The sequence below is a fragment of the Polyergus mexicanus genome, unplaced genomic scaffold, assembly GCF_030449975.1.
Source record: "Polyergus mexicanus isolate NDT 795.1 unplaced genomic scaffold, iyPolMexi1.0 SCAF_3, whole genome shotgun sequence".
Classification (NCBI taxonomy): Eukaryota; Metazoa; Arthropoda; class Insecta; order Hymenoptera; family Formicidae; genus Polyergus; species Polyergus mexicanus.
The window spans coordinates 10,225,480-10,244,771 of NW_027223323.1; the positions used below are offsets into that span (position 1 = coordinate 10,225,480).

Genomic DNA, 19,292 nt, shown 5'->3' on the forward strand with positions numbered 1-19,292 from the left:
GAAAAATAATTGCGATATCTCTGTGATATCGATAAAGCTATCGATATGTTGTATCGATGTTAACGAGAGGAAAACTACAAAGCAACTGTCCGAAAAAATCAACAACGCAACAGTGTATTTTATTTACAAATGTAAAGTGAGATAGAAAAGAAGAAACAAGCGAAATATTAAGACACGATATACAATGAACGATACGAGAAACGTCTAATGTACTACGATGTACATATGATGCGAGTTATACGTTGAACGAAAGTTATTTCCGACAGATGATATTAAATATATATATCTGCCGATTTAAAGGTGAATAACGAAGACACGTTACATATAATACAAGAGAACGAGAGAGAGAGAGAATGAGATAATAAAATTATAATTATAAAATTTAATTCAGTATAAGGTAATCGAAAAATATACGATAATGCGCAATGAAAATCCCTGTGAGTTCTCTTTCCGCCTTTTCTTATATGCATTCCTTATCAATTTTTCTCCATTTACTAATTAGTTTAATTACTTTATTTATTCCAGTAGTTTTTCTTTCATATCTTTGTGTCTAAATAATACACCGTATTATAATACATAAACGCGCAGAGAATTTTTTATTAAGTACTTTTTGAGTTATTTTATATTTTAATCTGACATATTTTGATATAAAAAATTAAATATCTCGTAAAATATTTAGTTTTTGATAATCTTATCGTAATACTTCTATGTACAGAATAATAAGGCAAATTAATTAGTGCCAAAAAAAACAAATAATTGTTTAAAAAAATACATTGTAAATAATTTTCTTAAAAACAATTTTATTTTTTTATACTAATTGATTTGTCTCATTATTCTGTACATAGAAGTATTACGGTAAGATTATCAAAAACTAAATATTTTACGAGATATTTAATTTTTTATATCAAAAGATGTCAGACTAAAATATAAAATAACTCAAAAAGTACTTAATAAAAAAATACTTTATTATAGTGTTTTGGAAAGCTCTCGATGTCAGCTACAAGAATACTAAATAAAAAATGTGGGTTTCTATTTAAGATTTTAAAGTTGACCTTCACATGACCTTCAAATGATTTTCCAAGGTCAAATCATTGTCACCATCTTATGGTCCCCTTGAAGCCACACAACTTTTGTTTGAAACATTTTTCGATTTAACTCAGTGTTTCTGAGATATTTGAATGGGTCCTTTAAAATGGGACACCCTGTATAACAAAAAAAAAATTATATGTTGATTTTCGACTAATATCATAACTGGATGTATATAAGAACTGTAATAAATATTAATATGTAATTATATATTTATATTTATATATATATATGTATATTGTATATGTATATATAATAAAATATTTAAAATTATCTTTTTAACATTTAACTTTTAAAAATATATTTGTTTATTAATATTAACTTTATATGTATGTACAACACAACTAATGAATTTATCTACACTTCGTTCTTTTCGCATCGTATTTTTCTCTAGCATGTATGCGTCATCTATATATTCAGGATTCATTGTTTTAGAATTATCAGTTAATTTAATTTGCGACACCATGTATACACTGATGCCGAATGAATGTGGTTTTTTTTTCTCTGCTGCGGTAATCTATCGAAATATATCGATTGATGAAATTGCGAGACGTCGAGAATCGAAGGATCGGGTACTAATTTGGTTATGTTTTGTTGCGAGATTAAGCGCATACACACGCAAGATTTTAAGTTTGTAATACGAGCAGTACGTTTATAAAATATTACTTCATTAAAAAAATAATTATAATGGAGGAGATGCAAAAGAAGCTTCAGATTGAAGCTGACACATTAAGACAGATTCATAAAGGTAAAGACATGTCTGATTCTTTTTTTTTTAAAGTTTCACATAGGCTATTTTACCTTTATTATATTATTTTTATACATTATCAATTTGCATTTGCAGAGTACAACAAAGTGTTAAATCAGAGGCGACAATTGGATGGACAGTTGAATGAGAACATTATGGTAAAGGAAGAATTAGAACTCCTAAAGGAAGAAAATGACGTGTTCAAATTAATAGGGCCTGTGCTTGTGAAACAAGATCTCTACGAAGCTAAACAGAATGTTGACAAGCGTATCGATTATATTAAAGCTGAATTGTAAGTTTTATCAATCAGAATTAAATTTTTGCATTTGACCAGATTTATTTATAAAGATGAATTTTTCAGGAACCGAGTGGATGGGTTGATGTCTACCTTAGACAAAAAACTGGACACGCAAAAAGATATAATAGACAAATTACAACGTGCGTTCCAGCAAGCTCCAATTAAATCTTCGGTAAACCAACCGAAATAATATCATACAAATACCAGCTTTACGGACGTATCAGTTGTATAATTAATATGTAATGATAAGCATTTAAATAATGTCGTTATGTATTAGCAAAAGCGCTATACGATAGTCGTGTGTTTCTCATTTTGTTCATTTGTGCTTCGACAGGACAATTGTTGATACAAGTCTTTTATATTATAAGCGTTTAATCACAATTTATGTAAATTAAAAAGTATATATAAACTCTGCATAATACTTTTTCTTCAAAATCATACATCCTTGTATTGATTTTAATAAGATAATTGATTATTTTATGATAAGGATATATTGACAATTATATAATTCTCATATTTTGTTAAACTTTATGTAAAAAATTGTTTAAAATTAATTGCAACTTGTAAAGTTGATTGAAACTATGAATAAGAAATATATCGTCTTATATATGTATTGATAACGTTGAAATAACCCGCCAAATAACGTCAAATATACTTCTTAACATGGCGGTGTAAAAGTGCCGCCTGTCTTGAAAGCAATTCGAGAATTGTCAAATAAATACTCATTTTAATTGATATTTGTTTTGATCTAAGTTTTTAATTAGTGAGACGTAATTAACACGTAAGAAAAAAAATGCTATTAACATTGAAGCCAGATCACAAGAAACATGTATTGTTTCTTATCGAACAATCTCCGCCAGGTATACAAGAGAATTCTATTTATGTGTTAATGAACGAAAACTTTTTACAATAGGGTTTTCTAAGATAACCATGTATTTTTTACAGTATTGCAGGACTTTTGCAAATTAGCTGTAGATTATCTACAAAAGGGACCGAATGTTAAGGTGTACAAGGCTGCCGCTCGTAAGTTGTTTAATTGTCGCTAATTGTCAGAATATACGCAATTGTACAAGTGTACACTCATTTCAGAGAAGTTAAACGTCGAATTGAACGCAATCAAGAATTCAGTGGAAGGTTTAGCCAATCTCTTGCTAGAAAGCTGCAAACACAAGGTAAAATCTGTCAATAGTACTGCATTATAAGTACAGCATTGCGTAGTATAATTGAAGTTTTTACAGTTAAACGCGGAGGATTTTCGGGATTCTGTGATCGCTTTAGGTTTCACGGAGGAGAAGGAGGCAATAGTTAGTAAATTATACAGCGTTAAAAAAGATGAGATCTCGAATGCCTTAGAAGAAATTGGATTTAAATTGCCCGAATATTATGACATGGAATGGAGATTTGAAGTGCAGGTAATAGAACTTCTATTATATATTTTGCTTTTTTTCTTTCTCATATTAATTTATAATTAAATTGCATTATATTTGTATTATAGACTGCATCAAGATCTCTCTTGAAACAAGTTGCGCCACTCATTACTCTAGATTTATCATTGAAAAATCCTGACAATTCAGATGAGATTGAACACGTTTTGCTACAAACAGATCCTATTAATTTGCTTCATATAACTCAAGAACTAGAGGAAGCGCTACAAGAAAGTCGTAGTTTACATATCCGGAGGATTTCAAGGGCAGTAAAATGAGACTTTCTGTGATTTGTATAATTACATTTGATGCAATAAATACATAATATAATACATAAACATGTGAAAATGTGTATTTAGGAGAGATTAAATATAGAAATTTTAATTTGTAAGAAAGGAATTATATAAGTTTAATTCAATTATCTAAATCACATTTATCATCAGCATTCGTCAAGTTTTATTTCAGTCAGATTATTTTAAATAATAACTGACAGTAATCATGTGTGACACATGCATACATTATACTAATACAGTCCTCGAGAACTTATAGTTGTGAGTGCATCTGCATATATAATTGGATAATTTTATTAGATCTCTATATTGAAAGAAGAGAGGTATATAAGAGAAAACTGCGCTTTTCTCGCACTCGTACTGTTTATCAACGTGATACAGTATCATTATACAGGCTATTTCTTATCACAGAGTATTGATGTTTTACAAATTGAAGTTTTCAATCGCCTCAAATTCAGGAGATCTAATAGGTTTGGTTGTATTTTGAAAAATTTCAGTGTTAAAAGGTATGCACTGTTCTTCTTTATGCATCATATTCTTTTAATTGTTATTAATTATTTTTCAATCATCTTTTATAGAAAATGGAGTCCCTCATTACAGTAAATGCTGAAAATCTAACTTCGATTATTTTACCTGAATTCTCCACCACATTTACTAATGTGTTAACAACGACACACGGACCCCACGCGATGCGACAAATCATGGGTTTCAATAATCACACTGTTGTGGATAAAGTATCTCAGGACATGCTGCATTTGGTCGATCCGCATTGGTTACTTTTGAATTTTTCATATTCTTGTATCATTCTTTTCTGCAAAGACAGAGAGACTAATCGAAATGTTTAAATTATTATGCAGGCACCAATTTCCACCAATGGATCCAATATGGCACAAGATTCTGGGCCTAGTAATGATTGTACTAGGACTTACGGGATGGATTGGAAATGGTGTTGTAGTGTATGTGTTTCTGATGACACCCTCTCTAAGAACGCCGAGCAATTTTCTAGTGGTAAATCTGGCTTTCTCCGATTTCATCATGATGATAATTATGTCGCCTCCTATGGTAATCAACTGCTACTATGAAACCTGGGTATTAGGTAATAGAAAATATGTTTACTGGCATTTTTCATTATATTAATGTTGTGTTTTTTTTTCCATAAAATTTGATATAACTCTAATATATAAATTTATTTTACATTACCAAGGACCACTAATGTGCGACATATATGCTATGGTTGGTTCTTTATGCGGATGTGCCTCGATATGGACTATGACTGCTATTGCTCTTGATCGATATAATGTTATAGTGAAAGTATGTATAATATGTTTCTCTGTTTATATTGATACAGTAAATGTATACAGGAGTGTGGAAACTCTAATATAAAATATTTCAGGGTATGGCAGGAAAACCGCTCACGATAAAGAAAGTGATACTTGAAATTTTGTTTATTTGGCTCTTTGCTGCATTATGGACAATTATGCCAATGTTGGGATGGAACAGGTAATATTATAATAAGAACAAAAAGGAATATATCGCGCTTGTACACGAAATAAATTTTTTATTGACGTAACAACTAGATATGTACCAGAAGGCAACATGACCGCCTGCGGTATCGATTACCTTACCAAGGATTGGAGCTCTAAGTCATATATTCTGATATATTCGATATTTGTATATTACACGCCGCTCGTTACCATAATTTACAGCTATTACTTTATCGTTTCGGTAAGCACATATCTGTGTGTAGATTGCAATCTCTCAAAAAAGATTTAATGTCTGTAAATATATCTTGAAATCGACAGGCGGTAGCTGCTCATGAAAAGTCCATGAGGGCACAGGCAAAGAAAATGAATGTTCAATCTTTGAGATCTGGGGATAATCAAAATGTCAGTGCAGAGACAAAGTTGGCAAAAGTATGACAAAAGAATACATTAAAATTATATTGAGTATTATGGAAAAAAAAATCAGAATTGATATTTATTACATTTTTATTAATTACAGGTGGCTCTAATGACCATTTCTTTGTGGTTTTTGGCATGGACACCATATCTAGTTATTAATTATACAGGTATTTTTGGTGGTGCTAGTATTAGTCCTCTTTGCACCATTTGGGGATCTCTCTTTGCAAAGGCGAACGCTATATATAATCCGATTGTTTATGGAATTAGGTAAAAAAAAGAGTTATTATGTTTATAAATAGGAAACGTGCAATTAATGCTTATACATTTACTTTATTTTACGCGTTACGCAGTCATCCAAAATATAGAGCAGCATTAAAAGAAAAATTACCGTTCTGTGTAAGTGGCTCGATTGAGGATCCATCCGCGAAAGTCGCGGAAATAGTATCTACAACGACAACAGCGTAGTTTCATGCGATGAACTGTATCTCTAATTCTAAATATTATGATATAATATAGAGTTATAGAGGATATTTTTCTCGGACAAGTCGACGTATCAATAATATTAAATACGTTGTGTGATAAATGTTTCTAAGAGAAACGAAGAAGATTTGTAATTTGTAAAGCCTCAATATAGCTGTTATAATTACCTGATTATGCAAAAGCTTATATGGAATTTCGAGTGGACTCTGTTATACTTTATCATATATTGTACACAAGATGAATTCTCATTTTGAATTTCTTCTTATTTTTTTCCTTTTTACAAAAATAAGAGTGATAGGAAATACTTAGTGCCCACTATAATAGTACAAACGAATGTCATTCAATAAATAATTTGGCATGTAATGAGCTGAGAAGATTCTTTATTGTGATCTTAAAACATAATGAAAAATACTGAATGTAAAACAAAAATAAGTATCATAGGATTTGTGTTCAGGATTTTCAAAATTTTTTAAATGTTTAATTAAAATTGTCATATATATATATGATTGCCCCTGCAGAATTTATTCTATAAAATTAATTACAGATACGATATATATCTCATGGCGATATAATATTTTTAGCGATACAGCCGATATGTTCGCTAATTCCAAAACGACTATGTATTTCATTTTTTATATTGAAGAGATGACACAAAACTTACAAATTTCGCTATGAGACATAAGAAATTCGCATCATGATGTAGCCGAACTGTATAATATATCATAGACTAACAATTTGGCTTATTTAGCCCTCGATTTTCCTGATGTTAATTTCTTTTTTTTTACATTCTCCGCCTTGGCTCCGCGTAGATGATTACTCGTTCGAACCACACAGTTAATCGTATGACGATTTTCTTATGTGTGACATAGTATTAAATTTATTCTCTCCGATCACAGTATTTCTGACGCACATTATATTATTTATTGCAGCTATTTACAATTCACGTTTGATGTGGCGCGATTCCTTTGTGACGAGAATATAATACTATTTCTCATGGCCTTACGCCGATTCAGTGAAAATCTATTGCATTGTCAAAAAAAAGAAAGATTAATAGCATCGTTATTTTATGCGACAGATTTTTCATTTCCTTCTGTAACTGTAGTAGTCGTGGACATCGTATCTGCACTAGTTGGTTCAGAGGAACATGCCAAAGACGGGAACCTCTGGAAGAGAGCAGCTCGGTACTTGGGGTGGCTAAATCACATAGAGAAAGGATTAGCGTAAAAGTATGGAATAATTTATCTAATTTCTCGCATTGTCTCTTTATTTTTAAAAACATCTTGATCATACTATTATATATTTCAAGAATTAGAATCACGTCGACTTACCTGATGCCATATACGATGGGATTGTACACGGCATTGGCTTTCGCAAAGAGAGAACCCCAGATCGTGAAAAGCGGACTAATCTTGACTGTCTCGAAGATTCCTGCATAATTAATAACCAGGTATGGAGTCCACGCCATGAACCACAGAGAAATGGTCATCAGAGCTACCTATAATTATTAGTGTATTATTATTTAATGTCGTTAAAGCGATCGCATATAAATGAGAATTAAGGATTGAGTGTAAGGAGAGAGAATCTTGCCTTTGCCAGTTTGCATTCGGCGCTAGTGCTCTGGTTCTCGGCCGATCGCAAGGAAGCGACGTTCATCTTTTTCGCTTGTTCGCGCATATTCTTCTCGTGTGCAGCGACGGCCTGGATGATGAAGAAGTAACTATAAATGATGAGGAACAGTGGCAAGAAATAAACAAAGATGCTGTAAACCAGGATATACGATCTGGAGAGCAGGTCTTTGGACAAGTAGTCGGTTCCGCAAGCAGTCATGTTGCCCTCGGGTACGTAGCTATAAAAAATGAGTATATTATATTGTTGATAATTTATGTAACATATTCTTGAATAATATATAATATTAGTTTAGGATTAGTCCCACACACCGGTTCCATCCAAACATAGGTGCGATTGTCCATGCCAGTGAGAAGAACCAGATGCCAAATATACGAAGGAGAGTGCCGTTAATAGTCATTGGCTTGGCAGATAAGCCTTTGACGATTACGTTGTACCTATCAAATGCGATCATCGTCATTGTCCATATGGAGCCACATCCGAACAGGGAGCCCGCCAAGGCGTATAGTTCACAGAACAGGGGTCCTAGCACCCACGTCTCGTAATAGCAATTGATCACCTGTGCATAGTTCGTTGATTAAACGATTTAACAAATCACGCTTTCTCCTCCAGATATTTTATTCACGGAAATGTTTCAGAACGACATACATACCATAGCCGGAGACATGCATAACATCATAAGAAAGTCGGAAATGGCGAGATTGATGACGAGCAGATTGCTTGGAGTACGAAGGCTCTTGGTAGTGGTGAATATGTATACCACCATGCCATTACCGATAATGGATATCATGCCGAGGATGCCGATGACAAAGCCGAGAAGCACGTGCCATAGTGGGTTCATCGGTGGGAATTGGTACCAATGAGCGTCGACCAGATGGAGCATCTCTGGTGGCACTTTGTCCACCACTGTTTGATTACCAAATCCGCCTCCCTGCGCCCCCCACGTGTAGGCTGCATGGCTTGGTCCAGATGCGATAGACATCATGATCAACTGTGAGAATTTCTTGATGTCGATTAATTGCCCTTGAGACGCGTGGTATTTGACAATTTTGCTTAACAATTAAAACGAGCGAAAGAATAACGAAGATATCTAATGTAAGAGAAAGTTTAAGAAAGAATCTTTTCTCAGAATTTTTACTTTTTTAAATATAGATAATCACATATCGATATATGTACACGGGAAATAGAGATCCGGATGTATGTGAAGGTAAATCGACGCTACATGGCTCACCTGTATTCGCGTATTTGGAAAAAATCGTTGTGGTGAACGAACTAATCCAAATGCTGAATCGCTATTGCTATCGCTGAATTGTTATTGCCGGTCGTGGGTTCCCGGTAACGTCTTTTCCGTGAAACTCGCAAGAAGAGTTCCCTGTTCGGTTCACCGTCGGAGATGCGGCTCGGGGTCCGCCGCGACGAGGAGCCACCCTTAAATACGCGAAATATCGCGAACTTACGTCTTTGTTGTACTATATAGAGCGCCTTTTTCTAAGTCGCCAAACAGTCTTAAGAAGTTCTCTATTAAATTACACAGGATTTGGGAATACCTTGAGAGTATCTTGAGTGTTATACACAGAAACCTTACGAGGGTGTAATACAAGAATAGAACATGAAAATTTGTCCGCGGAGGCACCTGCTGCATCTTGACCGATTGACTACAACGGACAATTATAAAATTTCTATTATGCCTTAACAAATTTTTTAATTATTAAGGAATTTCGATTTTAATATAACGGACAATTGTCTTAATTACAAATCATTGTTTTGGTTTCGGGAATTAATTAGTAATTACACAGAAATATATACGTATATATATACATAAGTATACAAAGAAAAATAACATATATATATATAATATATACATAGAGATTATTTTATTTAAAAATAATAGACAAAAAAAAGAATTTTATCTTTATTATTCCAATTGCACATAATGCATATGCAATTAAATTCAAACGTAATCGATTCAAACGCAAAAGTAACGATAATTACGAGTTCGAGATAATCCACGTGATCTCGTGGGAAATTCGAAGACTATATTCAAAATGGCCCGAGAATTTAGCGGGTAGCGTCCCTTATGTCGCATGCGATGGATCAACAATAGTAACGTGATGATCTGTATAAAGAACAAATCTCGAAGAAAATCAATACATCAGGTATGTACATATAATTTTCTAATAAAGAACGTGCTATTATTTGTATATAAATAGCATTATCGATAGCCATGGAAGAGAATCTCGGGGACGAGAATTTATTGGATGACAACGAGGAAGCCGAGCTGACAGCGCAGATGGTACTCCAGGAAATCGAGAACGCCTGGATGAACGAGATATTCGCACCAGAGATCTTGCCGCATCAATCTGACCTGGTGGACTGCATGCTGCAACAAATCGCGCACATGGAGGAGAACGTCAAGAGGTTAGACAAGAGTGATTTACGTGCGCTCGTCCATCGGATGGAGCTTGATCGGATCAGATATGTAATCAGCAGCTATCTGCGAACACGCTTGGAGAAAATCGAACGGTACACAATTCACATCTTATCAGAGGAGGAAAACAGAAACGCGGATGAGAAATCTTATCTGACACCAGGCGAGTTGCGTTTTGCCAAAGAGTACCTGGCCAATTTGGAAACGCTCTTCAAAACAGTGGCGTTGCAGCACATGCCACCTAACTTTCAGCGATTCGAGGTAAACAAGTTTACTGTTAAACCCAATATGCAAGCGCATGTATTCCTGCGTGCCAATCGGAGAGTTACGGGTGTAGTTGTGCCTGGCACACTGAATGAAGAGATAGACTTTGAGGAAGGTTCACAGCATATTATTCAATATAGTGCTATAGCACACTTAGTTAAATCGGGTGTGGTACAGTTGATTTGATATTCTTAAATCAAAGGGAAACAAAGTCAAAAGGTTGTGATATCTTTCTTTTTTGTAGAGAATATAAATTTTTATTCATATATACATATATAAAATTTCAATATACATATATAAATTCTTCTGTACTTTATTGTCATGGTACACATCTAACATCAAGACTTATCTTAATTAATTGAATATCATAAGATATACAGGAGTATGTGTAAAAAATATATAAAGTTCGAAAAATATACCATTCTTTTGTTTCCTAATTAAACTTTATATATAATCATTTAATGCTATAACTATAGAATATTATTGTACTAAAAACTAAAAGATAAAATGATTTTTATTAAAAATTTCTAGATTCTTCAGTACTTAAATAGTTAAATAGTGATGTAGACATTGTTGAGATTCTTTTCTATATTTTGATGAGATATTAGTTACGTAATATATGATAAAAATTTTATTCAGGCAAAATTGTAAGAAAGATAAGTGCATTTTTTTTTGGAATATCACACTTTCAGGCTACATAAATATGTAGAAAATAAGTACAAACATGTTTTAAATGATTAAATATTTAAAACCAGATTTACTAAGTTATTATTGCTAAAAGATTAAAATAAAAGAATTTTAAAATCTCTTGGATTAAAAAACTAAGTACAAAAAGTAAATAAGTAAATTTTCTTTGTTTCTGATAAAGAAACGTTCTTAATTCTTAATTTCACAAGAAATTATGTGAATTTATGCTGTTACTTATAAGCCTGTAAATGAAATATCATACATTAATATATCTTTTTAATTATATTCAATCGCAAGTAAATAATAGAGCAATATAGCAATTAATTTACCTTTTTGGCACACTGTTTAAGTTGTTCAGTCATCAACTTTCCAGTTTCTTGTACCATAGCACTAAAGTGACTCTTTTCATTTTGTAATAGAATGTATGGGTGATCAAATTCTAGCATTTGACCATGATCCATTACCAGTACTTTATCGCTATCCATTATTGTATTCAATCTATGCGCTATTGTCAATACCGTGCAAGTTTTGAACTTATTCTGGATCGTAGTTTGTATAAGCGCGTCCGTCGTAGGATCGACATTCGCGGTGGCTTCATCGAGCACGAGAATTCTATTATCTTGTAAAATAGCGCGCGCCAGACAAATCAATTGTCGTTGTCCGGCGCTTAAATTACTGCCGCCGTGTTCGATGCCATGGTCTAAGGAGGCCATCGCATCTTTTAGTTCTACCTCTTCCAAGGCACTCCACAGATCGGTGTCGTGAAATTTATGAAAGGGATCGAGATTCTCTCTTAGCGTAGCGGAGAATAACATTGGTTCCTGCGGTATTATGGAGATCTTGTTTCTCAAATCATGAAGACCGATCTTCTTCGTGTTAACGTTATCGATATAAATAGCGCCATCGAATTTCGTCATATGGAACAAAGTGGAAATTAGAGAAGATTTCCCGGCTCCAGTGCGACCCACTATTCCAATCTGAATATTTAGAATTATTTAGAATAGTTTAAAATTATTTAGAATGACTTGAAGAATATTGTATATAAATAAGATTATTGTTTATAACAAATGGAATTTGATTCGATAATAAATAATTACGCGATTACTTTCATGCCCGGTTCTATGATGAAATTCAAAGATCTAAGAACGGGTGGCTCTGATTCGGCATATCGAAGGGAAACACGATCGAATCTAATCTCTCCCTTGGCGGGCCAATTACTCGGTAGTTTATCCGTGGGATTACTTTCGAACGGACCCTCCTTTTCGAGCTCGGTGAATTGCAATATTCTTTCTACGCTTGTCATCTGCGTGATAGTTTCGGCTGCTTGACGTATTCCATGTTGCATCATACCGCATAAAATGAGTACTTGAGAAATTGCTAAACCGACATTTCCAGCGAAGGTATTTCCTGAAAGAGAGAAATAAAAAAACTTAATTCGTAAATATTATATCGTATTGAATATATTTATATATGCATTCGTTAATAATTGCGACAAGATTTACCGTCGTCCAATGCGACAAAACTAAATGTAACGAAGGCGATGAAACCAATAGTCACTATATCTAGCGCAAAGCCGAACATTGTAGCAGTTGTGACAATTAACGAGTAAGTACTAGTGTGTAAATCCTGGTGTTCATCGAATTGTTTACGAACTATTTCCTGAGCATCAGCAGAACGTATTGTTGTCAGACCTGACAATGTGGAGTTGACATGCGAAAAAATGGGACTTTTCGCTAAAAATTTAATTAAACAAATGTTAGTATAGAGAATACAAATAAGATTTTATATTCTTCCAAAGAAGAAAAAAAAACTTTTACCATTTCCCTCTAATCGTTTTATAGTCTGTGCTGTTGGAATATAAATCTTTCTTATCTCATTATACAAAATTCCCATAATGATTGTAGGGAATATGATCCACCAATTGATAATAAATACTTGTATTAAAATTCCAATCATTACTGCAAAAATTTGAATGACTTCTATTGTAGCCCTAGGTAAAATTTCATCCACAGCGCCCATATCCTTCGAGAAACGATTCAAAATTCGACCTAAAAATATGAAATTCGTATCGTTGCATTACACATCAATCATAATCATTAAATATACTTACCCGACGGGTTATTATCAAAGAATGACATTGGCGCCTTGAGTAAGCATGAGAACATGAAGTTATGCAGGTTTTTGCTGGCGTTCATACATATTTTATAAAAGATCAGATTTCGGCACGTTGTCATTATAACACTAATAATGATAAAACCTCCGTAAATCCATAAGGCTGTATTCGTGTCAAGGAAATAAAAATCCATATCCATAATTTTGGTCTAAATGAAGCAGCAAAAGAGATTTATGAATGTTTGCAAGATTGGTTATATCATAGAAATATGATTAAAATACTAACGATATTATCGGAAGTAAAGTTTTGTGGCAATATAGTATTATTGGATTGATATTTCCTATAATCTGTGATTATCGAAGCTTCAATAAATTTATTATTCGTCTCTGAGGTATTGTCTATTTGTCTAATAGATCTCGGTGTAAAAGATAAAATTGTAAAATTGTTTGTTATATTATACTGCTGTTCATGCATAGCCTTTACACGCATTTCTTCCTGTTTCGTCCTGCATTATAAAATTGGATTTTCATTCGTGCAACAATAGAATAGATCTCCCTCTTTGTAGAAACTTACCAATAACCGAGCCAATAGTCACAACCACTGCTTCCAATTTGTCCCAAAATCATGCAAAATAGAAAGATAACAATCATAATGATCGACGCGCCACTACGAATATATTTCCAGTAAAGCGATTTTGATAAACTTCCTTTGGCCAGAAGCTCTTCGATTTCTTTAGGTTCGACCTCATCTACTTCTTCATTGTTAACATTATTATTTTGTGTTATTTCAGATGTAAGATTTGTATCAATTTTTAATGATTCTTTTGTCTCTTCGTTAACTTCTTCGTTTCTTGATAAGGTCTCTAAAAAGCTTGCCTTTTTTTCTTGAAGAGTCATAAATGTGCCTTCATTGTCAATTTGACCCTTTTTTAAAAAATAATATAAATTAAAGTCATTCAGTATTTTGCATACTTATAATATTAGTTATAAATGTGTACATGTACATAACATATGTGTATATATAAAGTAATATTTTATACATACATTATTTAGAATAATAATATAGTCGCATTGTTTCAAATATTGTAATTGATGAGTCACGAGAATTCTCGTTTTATTTTGTAAGTAATTACTTATGCATTCGTCAAACAAATGTTTACTAACATTAGTGTCGACAGCTGATAGGGGATCGTCGAAAAGATAAATATCAGCGTCTCTATAAACGGCTCTATAAGAACAGAGATTTTGTTGGAATATAAAACACACCGCACATAAGTGAATGGAAATTTACCTCGCCAAATTAATTCTCGCACGTTGGCCACCGCTAAGCGCTGTACCTCTGTCACCGACAAAGGTTTTATCACCGTACGGAAGTTGCTCAAAATCTCTCGTAAGAGCACATACCTTAACAACTGTTCGATATTTATTTTTATTATAGGGTTGACCAAATAAAATGTTATTTCGTACTGTGCCTGCAAACAGCCAAGGTTCTTGACTAGCGTATGATATTTTGCCATTTATATATATCTGGCCATGCGATGGTTTCAATTCGCCTAAAATGGCTTGCAAGAAAGAACTCTGAAAATTAGATAAATGTTCTTTTTTAAATGAATGTTTTAACATTTTTTCACACACATATGCATATATAAATAAACATATATATATATATATATATATATATATATATATATATATATATGTGTGTGTGTGTATATTATACAAAAAATATATACCTTTCCTGCGCCTATAGAACCAACAATAACATAAAGTTTTCCAGTTCCAATTTCAATGTTAATGTTATACAATGTATTCACGATTGCAGTGGTTGTCCACGAAGCATTAACATTTTTCATTAAGATAATTATTTCTTTAGTAACTGACAATGATTGTACCAATGAAATGTTTTCATTTAATAAGAGAAAGTTCTATTGAAAAAAACATTATTTATTAATATTAATAATTGATATAAAGTTTGTTGCGCGCATTAAGGCAAATATGGAAATATTGAAACATTCTTATCTGAAAATATAATTGTGCATTGTATAATTATCATTTCAAAAATACTATTTGCAAATAATATCTGTATATTGAAATATATAATTTATATGATACACATATAATTAAGAAAATGATGATAGATTTGTGCAATGTGTCTAATTTGATAACTAATTGTTTCATCACAATCTGATAAGTTTATCTTACTTCAACTCTCTTTATAGATACAGCTGTTTCGGCAACAGATGCAACAGCTAGAGGATACAATATTGCCATAGTTAACTGAAGAATGTTAAAGTATTGTGCCATTGAAAATACTTTATCTGCAGATATCGAATATCCGAATAGTACATAAGCCATAATAGTGAAATATAACGTTGTTCTTTCCGTGAAGACAAACGTGGCCAAGGTGAAACCTCTTAGGTATGACATTAATGTAAGGACATCGATTTCATATCTAGATATAAAATCATATGCTTATTATATTAAATTTCTCTGTTATGATAACGAAACCGCAAGAGAAATATAGTACAAACTTTCTCATGCAATTAACTAGTTCCTGAAATGGTTTTTCCCAAGTGTACATTTTGATAACTTGTATACCACTGATTATTTCGGACATCAGACGAACTCTCTCGTCAGTTCTCATTGCACTTTTCAAACGCAATTTTGAAGTCCACTTACTTATATATCCTGCAAAGTATAGAAACTTAGTTGCGCATTAGGTATGTGTTATTTTTTATAATTTTATGCATTACCTTGAAGTGGAATAGTTTGAATTGTTATCAGAAATATACCGGCCAATGAAGCGATGCCGACGTTTTGCCATATCAGAAATGTGATTACTGCACCTTGTATAGGCATGATCCAAATGTAATGTAAAAGTATAAATAACTGATCAAATCTTGACATATCATTTGATAAAAGATTAATAATTTGTCCTGGAGTGGTGGTAGATGATTTTGATAAGCATAATATCTGTAGGAAAAAAAAACCAAAGAGGTATATATAATCGTGTGAGATTCTGGATTATGGAGAGTTTGGATAACACAAAAAAGTATCAAAACAGAATGAAAAGAAACTTTAATTTTAATTTGCTAATTAGATTACCTTTCTGTACATAAGAGAAGAACTAGCTATTCTCACTCGCATCCCAATCTCTGTTAACCCTACATATGAATGGTGGTTGATTAACATTATCATTACTCCTATGATTATTACACAAGATGCATAGAGATACGCCTCTTTCTGGGTAGATGTTGCTCTTGGATCAAAATGCCAAATGAGCAGACCCAACAATAATGGTTGCAGGACTCTATGAAAAAATATTTTTAACAACAAATATATATAGTATAATACACAAAAAGTTAGACGCTCTAATTATAATTATTCCAATTACCTTAAAATAGTAGTCATAAATAAAATCCATCCTCCATAATAGAGAAATGACCAGATAAATGTTTGCCTTAAAGCTTTGAAAAATTTAGGTTTTCTACCATTCTTCTCAGCTGTATGTATTTCATTTTTCCAATAACTACAGCATTCATTTATATGATAAAAGTGACAATAACATCAAGAAATATTGATTTTTTATATCAATAATTTATTAACATCAAGCCCATATCACACATTGATATATGCACAATTATAATATACAAATTTACTTTAATAATAAAATAATTTCTCTTACTGTTCTAGTCTATTTCCCAGAAGTTCACTCACATCAGCAGGCATTATATTGTATATATTTTTCATTTCCAAGTCATGATTTTTTCCATACCAGAATAATTTTACTAACCACCTTAAATATATCATAACAAATTATGGAGTAAATTTGCATACAAGAAAATGCATTTGATTAATGTAGAAATATATAATTTATGGCAAAATATATATATTACAATTTTATATAAATAAATTATTACTATACATTCATACAAATGAGAAATGTACATATATACGTATCTTGTGAGTACGATAATATAATACATTCACAATCAATAGTTATACTAATTATAGTAATTACATTGTCAATATTAGGTTTATCGGTTTTAACAGCAAGCTCATGATTAAATATAGAAAGATAACATATTTGCTACAGATAAGATAAGTTAAGTCCCATCACATGCTTGACACAATTACTGTTTTAATTATGTAAAATATTCATAAGTAATTCGCCAATAGAGATTTGAATAAAAATTGCAGCAGATTAATATCAGTTGCATTTGCATTGCATTTATGTTACACTGACATGTTATGTCAAAAATTTGTAAAAACAGCTAAAAGTTTTGATGATAGACTCTGTCGTCGAACAATCTGTTTCATTTCTCTGCCATATATATTTTGTCGGTTTTTACTAGACATATTTTTACCCCGGCATTTTATCGAAATAGAGCATCTCGATAAGATAACAGATAAAAGTTTAATCGACATTTTTCATGGAATCTATTCTCTCAACTTATTGGCACTATCTCTCATAATTTAGTTTTATCTAATCCTTTAGAGCTGTGACAAAAACGTACATATACATAATATATACATCTTGGAAAAATAGCTTTTCGCTTGCGAACGATATGTACAATATATATGTGTTCACAAATGTGCAAAATGAGATATATATATATATATATATATATATATATATATATATATATATATATATATATATATATATGTAACTATAGGTTTATTCATTTTAGCTGAATTTTTTGCATTTCTCGTTCTTCTTTCTTTCTTTCTTTCTTTCGAACTTCTAAATATATATCTGTTTTATTCTATTCCGTTCTAGTTCAACTAAAAAGAACAAATCGATCTTATATCTTCCCGCGCACAGCGTTTCAATTGAAGTTTAGTTTTCAATTGAAGCCAATTGAAATGCGCCGCAGCTCTAAATGATTAAAAAAATATACGAGCATTAAATATTTGCATTGCTACAACCCATACAGCACAGAACATTGCAGCAACATTGCAACAATATTGCAACATTGTGGCAATGTTGCAATGTTGCTGCAATATTGCTGCAATGTTCTGTGCTGTATGGGAATGTAAACACTAACAATTGCTTCTAACAATTGTCCAATTAATTGTTGTCCCTTTGTTTTATAGTCATAATTTTTCAACAGTATTGCAACATTGTGGCAATGTTGCAATATTGCTGCAATGTTCTGTGCTGTATGGGAATGTAAACACTAACAATTGTCCAATTAATTGTTGTCCCTTTGTTTTATAGTCATAATTTTGCAACAGTACTTTTCTTTATATGATACGTGATATATATTTGTGCAATAAATTCAATTGTGGCATGCAGATATTGTTTCTTTCACTCACCAAAAGAATAATTTACTGATTGGATTTGCGGACGCCCGTGGATTTGGATTATCAAATTTCTTGGTGGCGTTCATATTTTGAAGTAATGAAACAATAAATGCGAATCTTTATGTCACTGTTATATCATATGTTATATATCATACTGTCTGTAATCTACAACTGCCTTGTGAATAGCATGCTATGTTATTTTATGCACGCTTATACATATATATACCACCATACGAATTAGGTTACTATGGCACCCGAATAGGAAAGTCCAAATGTGTCGTGTAAGTTCGAAACAGAATGATTGGCAAATCGTGTTGCCTGCTGAAATTAAGAGATAAAAAAAGTGTATGAGAAGGGATAATGGAAACTGAATAATGATGAATCAGAATGAACTATTCCAAGCATATTATATAAACATCTATTTATAAATTGTCTAGAACAAGTTTTTCTTAGAAGCAATATTTCAATGTTAAAAAAAATGCAAGAAAAAGACAAAAGAGCTCTGAAAAGAAGCTCTGCAATAAATCTCCTTGTCAATAAAGATTAATATATGATAAAATAAGCTTGATATAAATAAATCTGTTCTTAAAGATACAAATAAAATAAATAAATTTATACATTAAATATGCAAATATAGA

The 19,292-nt window shown here is 32.1% G+C and overlaps 6 protein-coding genes across 7 annotated transcripts; 4 read left to right on the forward strand and 2 right to left on the reverse strand.

The window, feature by feature from the left end:
• The first annotated feature begins 1,622 nt into the window (after positions 1 to 1,622).
• Positions 1,623 to 2,621, forward strand: Pfdn6 (prefoldin 6). Its single transcript, XM_070292629.1, has 3 exons — positions 1,623 to 1,834; positions 1,931 to 2,126; positions 2,196 to 2,621. Exons 1-3 carry the CDS (start codon positions 1,774 to 1,776, stop codon positions 2,320 to 2,322), a joined length of 384 nt encoding a protein of 127 aa, XP_070148730.1. The 5' UTR covers positions 1,623 to 1,773; the 3' UTR covers positions 2,323 to 2,621.
• A 181-nt stretch (positions 2,622 to 2,802) lies between these two features.
• On the forward strand, positions 2,803 to 3,942 carry LOC138931696 (COMM domain-containing protein 2-like). The gene is made up of 5 exons (XM_070292716.1): positions 2,803 to 2,992; positions 3,078 to 3,155; positions 3,222 to 3,304; positions 3,371 to 3,544; positions 3,628 to 3,942. Exons 1-5 carry the CDS (start codon positions 2,926 to 2,928, stop codon positions 3,832 to 3,834), a joined length of 609 nt encoding a protein of 202 aa, XP_070148817.1. The 5' UTR covers positions 2,803 to 2,925; the 3' UTR covers positions 3,835 to 3,942.
• A 170-nt stretch (positions 3,943 to 4,112) lies between these two features.
• On the forward strand, positions 4,113 to 7,272 carry Lop2 (long wavelength sensitive opsin 2). Its single transcript, XM_070293136.1, has 9 exons — positions 4,113 to 4,352; positions 4,425 to 4,618; positions 4,704 to 4,942; positions 5,051 to 5,157; positions 5,240 to 5,346; positions 5,424 to 5,571; positions 5,649 to 5,759; positions 5,848 to 6,014; positions 6,098 to 7,272. The coding sequence occupies exons 2-9, from the start codon at positions 4,428 to 4,430 to the stop codon at positions 6,210 to 6,212; spliced, it is 1,185 nt and encodes a 394-aa protein (XP_070149237.1). The 5' UTR covers positions 4,113 to 4,352; positions 4,425 to 4,427; the 3' UTR covers positions 6,213 to 7,272.
• Lop1 (long wavelength sensitive opsin 1) lies at positions 6,729 to 9,271 on the reverse strand. The gene is made up of 6 exons (XM_070293137.1): positions 9,085 to 9,271; positions 8,506 to 8,844; positions 8,165 to 8,412; positions 7,815 to 8,073; positions 7,556 to 7,722; positions 6,729 to 7,421 (listed from the first exon to the last, which is right to left on the reverse strand). The coding sequence occupies exons 2-6, from the start codon at positions 8,836 to 8,838 to the stop codon at positions 7,292 to 7,294; spliced, it is 1,137 nt and encodes a 378-aa protein (XP_070149238.1). The 5' UTR covers positions 8,839 to 8,844; positions 9,085 to 9,271; the 3' UTR covers positions 6,729 to 7,291.
• Positions 9,272 to 9,770: 499 nt separating this feature from the next.
• Positions 9,771 to 11,020, forward strand: Sld5 (DNA replication complex GINS protein SLD5). 2 transcript variants are annotated; one of them, XM_070293143.1, is made up of 2 exons: positions 9,771 to 10,009; positions 10,064 to 11,020. In XM_070293143.1, exon 2 carries the CDS (start codon positions 10,078 to 10,080, stop codon positions 10,729 to 10,731), a length of 654 nt encoding a protein of 217 aa, XP_070149244.1. In that variant the 5' UTR covers positions 9,771 to 10,009; positions 10,064 to 10,077; the 3' UTR covers positions 10,732 to 11,020. The 2 variants fall into 2 exon arrangements, with proteins under 2 accessions (XP_070149244.1, XP_070149243.1); XM_070293142.1 differs by having other exon boundaries at positions 9,772 to 10,009; positions 10,076 to 11,018.
• A 112-nt stretch (positions 11,021 to 11,132) lies between these two features.
• On the reverse strand, positions 11,133 to 19,010 carry LOC138931893 (ATP-binding cassette sub-family C member 4). Its single transcript, XM_070293138.1, has 18 exons — positions 18,667 to 19,010; positions 17,030 to 17,140; positions 16,739 to 16,873; positions 16,450 to 16,654; positions 16,098 to 16,317; positions 15,876 to 16,032; positions 15,547 to 15,796; positions 15,078 to 15,269; positions 14,636 to 14,922; positions 14,389 to 14,572; positions 13,919 to 14,268; positions 13,631 to 13,850; positions 13,343 to 13,553; positions 13,050 to 13,280; positions 12,735 to 12,965; positions 12,338 to 12,639; positions 11,562 to 12,209; positions 11,133 to 11,474 (listed from the first exon to the last, which is right to left on the reverse strand). Exons 1-18 carry the CDS (start codon positions 18,738 to 18,740, stop codon positions 11,463 to 11,465), a joined length of 4,020 nt encoding a protein of 1,339 aa, XP_070149239.1. The 5' UTR covers positions 18,741 to 19,010; the 3' UTR covers positions 11,133 to 11,462.
• Between the last annotated feature and the right edge of the window lie 282 nt (positions 19,011 to 19,292).

Excerpts from the sequence above, each read along its gene's own strand:
- Pfdn6 (XM_070292629.1), top strand. The coding sequence starts at position 1,774 with ATGGAGGAGATGCAAAAGAAGCTTCAGATTGAAGCTGACACATTAAGA. Across the intron at positions 1,835-1,930 it reads ATTAAGACAGATTCATAAAG|AGTACAACAAAGTGTTAAAT; the intron begins GTAAAGACATGT and ends TTGCATTTGCAG. Across the intron at positions 2,127-2,195 it reads GATTATATTAAAGCTGAATT|GAACCGAGTGGATGGGTTGA; the intron begins GTAAGTTTTATC and ends TGAATTTTTCAG.
- LOC138931893 (XM_070293138.1), bottom strand. The coding sequence starts at position 18,740 with ATGAACGCCACCAAGAAATTTGATAATCCAAATCCACGGGCGTCCGCA. Across the intron at positions 16,874-17,029 it reads CTGGGAAATAGACTAGAACA|TTATTGGAAAAATGAAATAC; the intron begins GTAAGAGAAATT and ends TGAATGCTGTAG. Across the intron at positions 13,851-13,918 it reads GACTATTGGCTCGGTTATTG|GACGAAACAGGAAGAAATGC; the intron begins GTAAGTTTCTAC and ends TTTATAATGCAG.
- LOC138931696 (XM_070292716.1), top strand. The coding sequence starts at position 2,926 with ATGCTATTAACATTGAAGCCAGATCACAAGAAACATGTATTGTTTCTT. Across the intron at positions 3,156-3,221 it reads GGTGTACAAGGCTGCCGCTC|AGAAGTTAAACGTCGAATTG; the intron begins GTAAGTTGTTTA and ends CACTCATTTCAG. Across the intron at positions 3,305-3,370 it reads TAGAAAGCTGCAAACACAAG|TTAAACGCGGAGGATTTTCG; the intron begins GTAAAATCTGTC and ends AAGTTTTTACAG.
- Lop1 (XM_070293137.1), bottom strand. The coding sequence starts at position 8,838 with ATGATGTCTATCGCATCTGGACCAAGCCATGCAGCCTACACGTGGGGG. Across the intron at positions 7,723-7,814 it reads CCGAATGCAAACTGGCAAAG|GTAGCTCTGATGACCATTTC; the intron begins GCAAGATTCTCT and ends TAATAATTATAG. Across the intron at positions 7,422-7,555 it reads CCCATCGTATATGGCATCAG|CCACCCCAAGTACCGAGCTG; the intron begins GTAAGTCGACGT and ends TATGTGATTTAG.
- Lop2 (XM_070293136.1), top strand. The coding sequence starts at position 4,428 with ATGGAGTCCCTCATTACAGTAAATGCTGAAAATCTAACTTCGATTATT. Across the intron at positions 5,158-5,239 it reads GATATAATGTTATAGTGAAA|GGTATGGCAGGAAAACCGCT; the intron begins GTATGTATAATA and ends AAAATATTTCAG. Across the intron at positions 6,015-6,097 it reads CCGATTGTTTATGGAATTAG|TCATCCAAAATATAGAGCAG; the intron begins GTAAAAAAAAGA and ends CGCGTTACGCAG.
- Sld5 (XM_070293143.1), top strand. The coding sequence starts at position 10,078 with ATGGAAGAGAATCTCGGGGACGAGAATTTATTGGATGACAACGAGGAA.